General features: G+C 36.2%; 2 protein-coding genes across 2 annotated transcripts in view; both read right to left on the bottom strand.

Annotated features, from left to right (window-relative positions):
- Nucleotides 1-1,193: 1,193 nt before the first annotated feature.
- Nucleotides 1,194-10,994, bottom strand: part of LOC122659519 (cullin-1-like) — a 12,212-nt gene continuing 2,411 nt past the window's right edge. The window contains exons 2-20 of the mRNA XM_043854622.1: nucleotides 7,643-7,843; nucleotides 7,442-7,541; nucleotides 6,159-6,344; nucleotides 5,999-6,043; nucleotides 5,711-5,896; nucleotides 5,548-5,625; nucleotides 5,282-5,371; nucleotides 5,091-5,171; nucleotides 4,833-4,895; nucleotides 3,604-3,639; nucleotides 3,362-3,448; nucleotides 3,116-3,268; nucleotides 2,970-3,025; nucleotides 2,735-2,855; nucleotides 2,470-2,631; nucleotides 2,231-2,374; nucleotides 1,904-2,122; nucleotides 1,638-1,805; nucleotides 1,194-1,362 (exon numbers count right to left, since the gene is read on the bottom strand). Coding sequence (XP_043710557.1) covers nucleotides 1,261-1,362; nucleotides 1,638-1,805; nucleotides 1,904-2,122; nucleotides 2,231-2,374; nucleotides 2,470-2,631; nucleotides 2,735-2,855; nucleotides 2,970-3,025; nucleotides 3,116-3,268; nucleotides 3,362-3,448; nucleotides 3,604-3,639; nucleotides 4,833-4,895; nucleotides 5,091-5,171; nucleotides 5,282-5,371; nucleotides 5,548-5,625; nucleotides 5,711-5,896; nucleotides 5,999-6,043; nucleotides 6,159-6,344; nucleotides 7,442-7,541; nucleotides 7,643-7,843 — 2,278 coding nt within the window. The 3' untranslated portion in view covers nucleotides 1,194-1,260. The remainder of the gene's footprint in view (nucleotides 1,363-1,637; nucleotides 1,806-1,903; nucleotides 2,123-2,230; nucleotides 2,375-2,469; nucleotides 2,632-2,734; nucleotides 2,856-2,969; nucleotides 3,026-3,115; nucleotides 3,269-3,361; nucleotides 3,449-3,603; nucleotides 3,640-4,832; nucleotides 4,896-5,090; nucleotides 5,172-5,281; nucleotides 5,372-5,547; nucleotides 5,626-5,710; nucleotides 5,897-5,998; nucleotides 6,044-6,158; nucleotides 6,345-7,441; nucleotides 7,542-7,642; nucleotides 7,844-10,994) is intronic.
- The window catches only part of LOC122660021 (probable methyltransferase At1g29790), a 27,012-nt gene continuing 25,581 nt past the window's right edge, over nucleotides 9,564-10,994 (bottom strand). The window contains exon 5 of the transcript XR_006332599.1: nucleotides 9,564-9,574. The gene's annotated coding sequence lies outside the window, so the exon portion shown is untranslated. The remainder of the gene's footprint in view (nucleotides 9,575-10,994) is intronic.

Genomic DNA, 10,994 nt, shown 5'->3' with positions numbered 1-10,994 from the left:
ATTAGAATCTATTATTAATTAGTTGATTTTGATCCTAGCCAGTAGAGTAATTTGGGAAAATTATATGATTAGCTACTTTTGGGTTTTCATTTACAAAACTGTCCATCCAATGTTTGAGTTAACAAAAATAGACAAAAACAAGTTTAGTTTTACAAAACTAGACAAAATAGTGACTCTCCTTCCTTCCTTGGCAGTTCCCCCCTCTAAAAAAATCTCTTTTTTTTTTCCCTCTGTTACTTGGGGTAACAGAGAATGGCGGTGGCTGGGACAAGGGTAGGGTTGCAAAGAACGGAGGATGCCTGGGCGAGAAGGCAATGACAGGGGTAAAAATATCTAAAAAATTAAGTGTGGAGGGAGAGACACTATTTTGTCCAATTTTGTAAACCTTAACTTGTTTTTGTCTATTTTTGTTAACTCAAACATAGGATGGAGAGTTTTGTAAATGAAAACCCAAAAGTAACTAATCATGTAATTTTCCCTAATTTATATCGGAGAACAAAAATTAGACCAAGCCAATTAGGTTTGAACCGATTAAGAATCCATTATGTGGTTTTAAGTTTTTCATTCATTAATTCACTCTGTTGGTTCAAACATACTCATGTTAAAATGGATCAAGATTGTGTACGCTACGCCCCCGCCCCCACCCCCCCCCCCCCCCCCCCCGGACATTGTATGGGCTAAAATGTATTATTTAGGTTTAATTGAATTGGACCGGGTCATCCAATGTTTCCAGAGTTTGGAACTGATTAACAAATTGGAACGATTCTGGTCTTGACCCCAAAAAAACTGGGACCCGCCCGATTAACCAGAACCATTCCAATTGACATCCCATACAACCAAATGCGATCTGAAATCCATATATTTTTTGTTGGGAATTTTCTCCCATTTTGGAAAGTAGTTTTCTGTCCGAGAGTGTGGCTTATGCCAGCACTCCCATGTGTCTATCTCTCTCCTCCTCAAAACCAGGGGCAGAGGTGTCTTTTCAAGTGGGAAAAAGAGAGATAGACTCATGGGAGTGCTGGCATAGGCCACACTCCCATACTAAGGAGGTTGTATATTGGTGCAGCAAGCACTACTGCATAAAAAAATAAAAATAAAAAACCTACAGATTGTGTAATTAGTAATTACCCCCAAAACCTTCTTAACAAAATTGTGTGATAACCAACCATCAATTGCATCTTTATTAGAGAAAAAGAATGAATACAGAAGAATCCTCAATAAAGAGGCAAAAATTGAAAGTAGAAAAAGGAGTATACTGAATCAGGCCAGATATCTGTACAATGTTGCGTTCTCCGGGTGCCTGTCCAAGAATTCCCGAACGATCAGGTCTTCAATCCGTCTCTTAATCAATTTTACATCGGGCTACAAATACAATGGTTAAATGTATCATTAACTTAATATTAAAAAAACACAATACTGAAACAAGAGCTTTGATGTGGAAACTAGTTTTGGATTAATTAGAAAGTTACCAGCAAATGCCAAGGTTAAAATCCAGTCTGTTGTGTGTGTGTGTGTGTGTGTGTGTTTGGGGCAAACGAGGCTAATTGAGAAAAGGCCAAGCCAGCTCAATCCAGTCAAGAAAATTGGACCGAAGTTGATATTCAAAAGTGTGGACTGTGGATGTCTTGGTAACCTACCTTGAAAGTGCCGCTTAGCTGTTCCAAGCATTCCCCCACAAGCTGTTGGTGGTTCAAAACTTTCCTACCCTTCATGATCCGAACAACAGCAGCATCGATCGCATATGCCCTGCTTCTTCCAACATCTTCTATCACCTTTTTCTTCTCTTCTACGTGAGGAAGTGGAACCTGTGCAATTCAAATCAACGGACCATCACCCCTTGAGAGATTGAATTTAAAAAAGGAAACACACACACACACTACTAGGAGGGAGAGTAGGTCCAGACCTTGATACGCCGCATCTTGTCAGTAAACATAGAGTTGAACTCAAAAGTATCATTTGCAGAGATACTTCTATTGTTTGGTTTTTTTATCAGAATTTTGTACTTTGAACACGAGAACGAGTGTAGCAGCTTCGTAACTTCTTCATTGGGTAACTTCAACTGGGACACAATCTCCTTAAAACTTAGCTTATCTGATGTGTTGAATAGCAACAAAACGGCAGTCTGAAAATGGAAGCACAAGGAAATATTAACTTCTCATCCCTACAAGTACTTCATTTCCAAAATGAAATGAAGAAAAGAATACTACCAAATGCCATAATGAGAACAGACCTGATAAGTTGTAAGTTGAAGCTCAATGGGCTTTGGTTCAAACCTCCCAATCACATTACAGTTACCAAGTGAAAATATCCAAGTCAACTTCCTTCTTTTTGTAGTGGATGCATAAAATCTGTTAAACACCTCGATGCAGCTAATCTGTAATTTGAATTTCAAAAAATGAGAAATATGAACCATCTAGAATTAAAGATCATCCAAATATTCAGAGTAAATGTTAGAGAAGGAGCCTTTACCAACTCTGCAGGAACATTGAGATCTAAGGACTTATAAGTTGGCCAGTACCCCGTAGTTAGAATAGTGACAGCCATGTCTGAGCCTCGATTTGCATGTGAGTTACTAAAACGGTAGTCCTGAAATTTAAGTTCAGTATCTCTTGCAAAGACCAAATCATTAACCTGTATGCATCAAGAACAATCATTCTTATACTTGGTTAGCCAAAGAGACTGTTCTAAGACAACATTTAGTGGATTCTGAATCAAGTAGTTCATATAAACAAACCATCCCCTCCATCTTTGACGTGAACTGACTACCAAATTGTTGCTTCAGTTTTGATAACAGACACCTCTCATGGTCATCATTAGCACTTCTATCAGAAAGGAGCCTGCGGGCAAGCTTTTTCCTGTGATAAAAAAACCAATAGATAATTGTTCTCAGTTTGAAGACCAGCTAGAATGAAGATTGTGCAACTACATCCTACATGACCAAAAAGTAATTGGTAAGTTGAGTGTTGTACCGACAAAACTCAGCAAAAAGATCTTTTTCGTGGAGATAGACAAGCAATCTCACAATCTGCAGGGTAAAGAGAGTGGTTAAGTACTAAGATCAATTAAGAACGTCCTAGCACACGTCACAATTGAAAAAAAAAAATTAGAAAGAAACCTTTTCAAATATCCCCTCAATTTCTTCATCACTTAAGCTTTCGCTTCCACCACCCTTTTTAAAAGTACTATCACAGAAAGACGCAAAAATTTCTGCACTTGAACTTCCAGCAATTTGCTTGTTGCAGAAGACCTCAAAAGCTTCTTTCAGTGCCTTCCAAAACAGTAAAGGTGGAACAAGTTTCAACCACTTGAAAACTTTAAGAAAGAGAAAGAGGGGAAAGAGAAAGCTATATAGAAAACCAACCTTATGGAATATAGGCTGACCCATGAAATAGTCAGTAACATAAGAATAGTACTTATTGTAAAGTTCTATTGTCTTTTGCACAAAAACCTGGAGCTCAGAAAGAGAGTTCAATTTCTCAAGTGGGGAAAATAATCACAGTATGAATCATAATCAACAATATTGTTCATGGAATAATTTTAGGGAGCAGACTATAGGATATTTTTCACAATAACTGAAGCATTTGCTAGTAATGAGATTATTACCTGCTCTTGCAAACCAACAATGTTTTTATTCTCAACCTGTAATAAATGTGTGAAGTTAGAATAACTTTCTTCAGTATAATATAGATAAGATTGAACACTTGAACATAAAATAATATACCAAGCCTAATGAAGTAAAGCAGAAAGTAGACAGTCCTGTAATAAATTTATATTAACTGACCCCATTTTCTTGGGAAAAGCTTAGTTCAGTTGAGTTTAGTTTTTGCAATATAAGATATAAGGGCAGGTCTACTAAACTCTGAAGCAGGTATACACCTTAACCAAGTAATTTTTTTTTTTTTGGATGAATAAAAATTATATTCAACAAAGCAAAGAGAAACAAACTCCAAAAAAGTAGAAAGAACAAGGAGAAATCACCACAACAGAACAACGGACAAACCTACAGCCAAATCAAGCTAATGGGAAACCAGCCAAAGAGAACATAAACAGACCCAAACAATCAATCAGGAGATTTTAAAGTTGACCTTAACGATGTAAATTAATTCACTAGTGAAGCTATATGTCCATGTCGAGTGAAATGGTGATAATTGGAGAGGTCTTATTATCTAGATAGCAATCAGCTATAGTTATGCAAATGCAAGTGTAAAATTTGTCAATGACTAGGTTTAAGCAGTAGCCTGACTCTCCAGAGTTCCCCCCCACCCCCCCTTTCTCTGCACCATATACTCATCCACATTTCTCTATTCTTAGTTATACCCCTTGTGCATTTTAAAAAACTTAAATACCAAGAGATATCCCTTCACAATAGGAGGCAGATCATGGAGAAAATAGAACATCATCATCTGCTGGGCACATATGGAGGGTTGAGTTGACCTAATGCCTAGAAGGAGAAAATGTTCAATATCTCTACGGAGGACATCAAAACAGAAATCTAGTTAATTTCGTCCATCAATATAATACTAAAGCCTGTAAGATAGATATAAATAGAACAACTTGAGCAGAATGCTCTACAGGTTCTTATCTCAGAAACGGACAGTAGATTGGTTGTTTTTCCTTGGTTTTTATATTTTGTTTTTTAACCCACCACCTTTTTTATAGCAACCAATGGGAAGTTGCTCCATACGTTTTCCGTGAGAAGAGGATTTGTAGCAATTTCATCAGTGGATAAAGCGTAGAGTAATTTTTCATAACTTGAGAAAAGAAATTTGAATCAAATATAGAAAAGCTATTAATCAATAAAGTCAAGTTTCACTGAGAGAATCATCACCAACCTTTTTCTGACTAGCTGCATCATCCACTTCTTTTACCATAGCTGTACCTTCCGAAATTAAATGCTGCAACACATGTTAATATTACAGTGACTTATCTCTCTTGTATAAAACACCTTTTTTTTTTAGTTTTTTCCCTGCTCAGTAAAGCTCCAATTGTTTCAGTAAAACCAAGAATTTTCCTGAAAATATTCCTTCTCTATGGTTTTTACAAGGAAACAAATAGATACTAGTTTAAAATGATGTGAAATTCATAAATACCTCTCTAAATATCATAGATGCTGGTTCTAGCCCTTTGTCTATACTTGAAAAAAGTCTATACATCCTTGAAAGATCTGTCACCTACAGTGAAGTAAACATGAATTATCAACTTTAATCAAATCCACAAATTTCACATTTCCTTGCCTACAACAACCACAAGGTGAATGATATTTTCATATCTAACCATATACCTGACCATCTCGTAACAATATATGCAATCCACTGTGTTCTTTTTCAAGTAGTTGATTCGCAGGTAAAAACAGAAGTTCATGCCGCACTATCTGTTCTCAAATACCACATTGGATAAGATTGTTATAGAACCACACATCTCCAGCCACCTACCCACTCAAAATGCAAATACACAGAAAAGATAGGAACGACAACCCCACCACCCACCCGCCCACCCCCCAAACCCCCCCCCCAAAAAAAAATCTGCAGATATTCTCAAATTGGATACCTTTAACAGCTTCGTTTCGCTGCTCAAATCTAAGTAATTAGTTACCCTTTCTTTCTCATTTTTCAGACATTGCTCTGCCTGCAACATGTCAAAATAAATACCATCAATTGTTTCCAATTCAATTTCTTGTCCAAAATCATCTAAAACCAAAATAGAGACTTACCATCAACATGTAATCTGAGCAAGAATCCTCCAAAATATGGTTTGAAGCCTTGCGAGCATAATATGAGGATGTATGATCAAGCATACACTCCTCAAAGTCCTCATAAACCTTAAGAGCTGTGAACATAGTCAGAGAATTCTTCAATACAGATCGATCAATCTGTGCTCCTTCGCGCTCTTGATCAATCTGATACAGTGATTTTAATCAGTAAGGTTAGGTTAGCACCCCATAAGAAAAAACAATGAAATTAAAAGAAGCCATATGACCAGATGAGGAAGGAACCCCTACCAAATTAATTATCAAATCTCTGGCTTGCTTCAGTCTATTGTGAACCTGAAATTCAATAATTTTCATATTTTAGTTCTGAAAAAGAATGAAAGAGATCTCGAAGATAAGACACTGATATATTCACTCACTCACACAAGTACACTTTCAGATTTTCACTTACAATATCTTGGAAGCATTTTAGACCCAATGCATTCAATTCAGGTACACCATGTCTTGGAATGTAGTAGCGAGTAAGATATTGAAAGAACCGTGAAAGCCATTTGACCATGAGGTTGTGATTCACCCATCTTCTCTCAATTTCTCTTAGAAAGAACTCACCATGTTTCTCTTTTAAAGATGGCAATACCTGATTATGGGAAAAAGGAAATTAGAAGGCATCGAGCAGTCTTTTATGTAAGAATTGTTATCACATAAGCATCATCCAACAGATTTTTTTTTTCTTTTCGAAATGGGTAAATGTTCAAGACATCTTCACAAGAATGGTGTAACAAAAAATAGTAATATATAGAAAATAATAAGCAAGAGGACTGATAAGATGCTATTGAAGCCATCAAATGAATTTCCAACAGAATTGGTTGACAGTGATGAATGAAGGTCCAATTCTGGTCTCATAATTACTATTGTTCCAACTTTGAAACTCCTTCCTAATTTCAATGTTTTATAAAGAAATAATTCAAGGAAGAATTTACTTTTTACTGCTTACAGGAAAGTTATACATCAGGATGCACCATCCAATACAGATGAAGCTAGGAGTCAAGCTCCAATTCATTTGATTAACAAGTAGAAATCAATGTTGAGTTTACACATTCAAGTCCGATAATCAATACACAGTTTGATTATCCGCAACGTATTTTGTCGACTTAGTTACTCCACCTAAAGATTTCAGGGAAACCTACTGCATAACGCCTGATTTTGGTAATAATGAGGGACACCATATCCTAATACAGTGCAACATTGTTTTCAAGTGGTAATAGATTCAACACTTTTAACTCTGTGCTCTATGTTTTGTTTCCAGCATTACTTGACTATTTTTCTATTTTAATAGTAAAACCAAGCTTTATTATTGTCATTATACCTACAAATATCAAAAGGATAAATAATTAAAGGCTAAAACGAACTAGGCAACTCATAAACAGTAGATAAAAAATGACCAAGTGAAGTTCCAATCAACCAAACCAATGTTTTGGGGACGTTTAACGATAATTAAGTTCTTAAGCAAAATAGTCTCTGATTTTCACCCTTCACTAAGAGTGGCAAAGTTGATTTAAGAAGAGCAACTGAACACAATGACAGCATGATGCACTTGCCAACCCACTACTAGACATGAAGACGCAATCATAACCATCATATTAAGATGCAATGGAATAGGAGCACATATAAAGTAAAAAAACCTCAATTTCAAAAATGAGGAGTGACAGATTTTTTTAAGGGAAGTGGTCTCACCGTCTCAGTACGGTAACTGCATAACAATTCCTTGTACCACTCGTAGAGTTGTTTCGAAAAATCATAAGGGGGCTTTTGGATACACATATTATAAACTGTTCTGTTTAAAAAGTGAAGGATATAATATAGAATGGAAGTCTTTGTGGCCTAGATAAACATAAACAACCCCAGCCATATAATTGACTATAATGAAAAGGATACGTGTATAGGGGCATATATTCATCAGCATCAAACAATCTGCGTGTGGATTCAGCTTGGTCCTCCAAAAAGGCCTTCAATTTGGCAATTCCATTATCAATTAACTGCAACCCTTCCTCAAGTTTAATATATGAATGATATTCTATGTTTAATTCCATATCAATCGTCGCAGTGGTGTTGTCAGAGGGAGATGGTACAGCTAACCTGAAAAAAAATACATAAATAAATAAAGTATGTGAGCATCAGTCCAAGTATTAAGAACTATAACCAATAATTGTAAGGCATTCCTATAAAAAAATTTAAGAGGAACCATTGTTTATTGATCCTTTCCAGAGTCGAAAGACTAGAGTTGATTCAGATGAAAATAAAGTAGGCAGTCAAGTAGACCAAGAGAGAAAGATAAAACAATTGAGGTAAATGTTTACAACATTTAAACTTTCAAAAATTAGACAAACTGAATATGCACTATACTATAATATATCTGATATAGACAAAAGGAAAGCAGAAGAAAAGTTGTGAATTTCATAATCAGATCACAATAAGCATTTAGTAAAATTGGTGAAGGCCCTTTCGGGCATTCACACCCTAATGGTCTGCCAAACAGTTGCCCCTTGGAAATAATGCAAGAATTTGAAGCCAAAACAAGTGGATGACCATAAACACCCAATTTATCACATTTTTATGGAAAATAAGAAGGAAGCATGAGAAAGCAACATGAAAGAAAGGTTGTAAGAGCATATCAGTTGGACAGTTTGTATCATCTCCCATCTAATTAGAAATTGGCACAGAAGATCTCATGTTGTACACCTCCTTACTGCTGCAAGTATGCAGGCTTGATAATGAGCCAATATTAAGCTGTTATTTGGATAATCAGTATTCCACAAACGAAAAGATTGAACACGAAGTATAATAAATAGCTCTGAATAAACAATGCAATCATGAGTTTATTTTTATTTTATTAAAAAATAAAAATAAGATAAGACATCCTCGTCGTACACAATAGAACATATTTGGAGAACCATTACTTTTGATATCAGAAATACGCCTCGCAAAACCAAAACCCAATGCGAATTGAAAGGCAATCTCTACTAATCCATCTGACTAAGAAAAAAAGAGAGATTACATCACCTCTGTCTCTTCGGTGTCCCTCTCCGAGTAGTTGCTTCTCGGCCCATCAACTGTAACCAAACCGATCAAGGATCGAGATCAGTGACAGTTACAGGATTGAGCAGAAAAGCAAGATTGTTTTTGCCTTTCCTTTGAAACCTCCTAATATATATATATATATGTTATCCAGTTTAGCAAGACAGACTCGATTTAAAGAAACTACACACAGTGAGTTCATCATCTTCGTATCCATTATGATAGTACGAAACAATGTTCTTCCTAGCAAACAAAGTAAAAGATGGAGATACAGAACCGTATACCTCTGTTTCTGTGAACAACAGTCAAGCTTCGCAAGAAGAAACTGCAGAGAAAAACCTAAATTCGAACAGAAAGAAGAAAGGCAAGTAGAGACTGCGTTTGAGAATTAGAACTACGAAAAGGATCGGATTGGATCGCTACTTCTGATATAATGCGAAAAAATAATAAGGAAAATCGCAAGAAACCGACTTCAACTTCATTAGAGAAGCAGAATTGTAGTGGACGATGGAAAGTTCTTAGCAGAGACTGCGTTTGAGAATAGAACTACGAAGAGGGTTCGCTACTTCTTGCAATACTGCAACGAATTTATAAGAAAATTGGAAGAAACTAAACTTCTTAAGTTCAACTATATAAGGGAAGCAGAATTGAAGCGGGAGATGGAAAGTAGTTGATAGAGCCAATGAAATTACTTAATTATCCCTCAATTTCCAAGATATTTACTGGAATAAGCTTAACGCCGTTTGCTCGGGTTTCCCGTTTCCCTGTTTTAGAAACAAACTTGCAGCTCACGTCTAAACTCTGAAGTCTCATGAGAGTATGGAACGGTTTAATTGACAATTCACATGATTTCTTTCATTTTTTTTTGGGGAGGGGGGGTGGGGCCGGGGGGAACAAAAGGTTTTGTGTATAATCGTACATCATGCACAACCATATATACAATCGTTGGATGAGAGATGAAGGTCTATGGTACATTCTTTAAACCCCATTCGACGGCTGTGTGCATGGTCGTGCATGGTTTTACATCATGCATGGCCATACCCTAATACCATCATTGGATGGGAGATGAGGATCTATGGTGCACCCTTTCATCTACATCTGACGGTCATGCATCGCCTCTATTGTGCCACAGGATGTGCACCACACACCCTGCAGTACGGTAAAGGATCTAGACTCGTGTCTGAATTGGGGGTATCAATTGGTTAGTCCGGGTCGATTTCAATTGGGCCTAATCGGTCCCCTTATTTTAGGATTTTGCATCATGATTGGCTCATTTTAGTAATCAGTCCTCATAAGTTAGGCATGGTCCTATTTATTAAAGGTCGATCGCGTACCGGTCTGTAGTTGGGTTCGTACTAAACATGCTATAAATCGGTTAAAAGTGCCTATAAACGGGATCATGCTAAATGGGCTACAACCGGACTAAGCAAGTCTGGTCCATATAGTTCCTAATGAGATTCAATTCATTGGGATGCAACAAAAACTTAGTTAAGAGAATGTTTCTCACTAGTCCGGCCAACAGCTAAATAAGTAAATCTAATGCATTTGTAGTTCTATGGGCCTCAATCTCAATGACATACGTATGATGACATTTCTAACAATATACATGGCCTTGATTATGTGTTTCGTTAATTTTTTGCTCATCAACTTTATAGTGTATTAATATTTAATTATCAATTTTATGTTTTTATCTGGCCCATAATTCTTTATATATAGGTTATGTAATGCGAGAAGATAAATTAATCAAGGAGATTAAGAAATGGTATATTTGGGATAAAATAAGGAATTTAAGGGGTAATTGAGGTAAAATACATTTATGTCCGGTTCATAAACGGGCTTTAAATGTGTCAGGCTCAGTCAGGTGTCCGTCAGTCCATCCCTATGCACCTTGAACGATACATTTAGCTAACATGTCAAGCCGGATTCATTCTTTCACCACTTAGGATAGGTCGATCTTACCAATGTAAACTTAGAATTGACAACCCTAATCTTAATGACACCTCCATAGTTGTATTTAGAAGTTGACACTTTCTTTTAATTGCCCCTTTTTTTTTATGAAAATCTTTTAATTGCCCCTTGTTTTATTGTCAAAAGATTTTAAGATAAGGTATAAAAAGATTTTCAAAAAATAAGTTGAAAGTGATATGTCACTATCTCTGTCATGTATATTTTTCAAGTATACAACTATTTCAACCAAAAAAAACAAGTATAC

The sequence above is a fragment of the Telopea speciosissima genome, chromosome 4 (assembly GCF_018873765.1).
Source record: "Telopea speciosissima isolate NSW1024214 ecotype Mountain lineage chromosome 4, Tspe_v1, whole genome shotgun sequence".
Lineage (NCBI taxonomy): Eukaryota > Viridiplantae > Streptophyta > Magnoliopsida > Proteales > Proteaceae > Telopea > Telopea speciosissima.
Note: the sequence above shows the minus strand (reverse complement) of the source record. Positions and strands in the feature narration are given on the sequence as shown.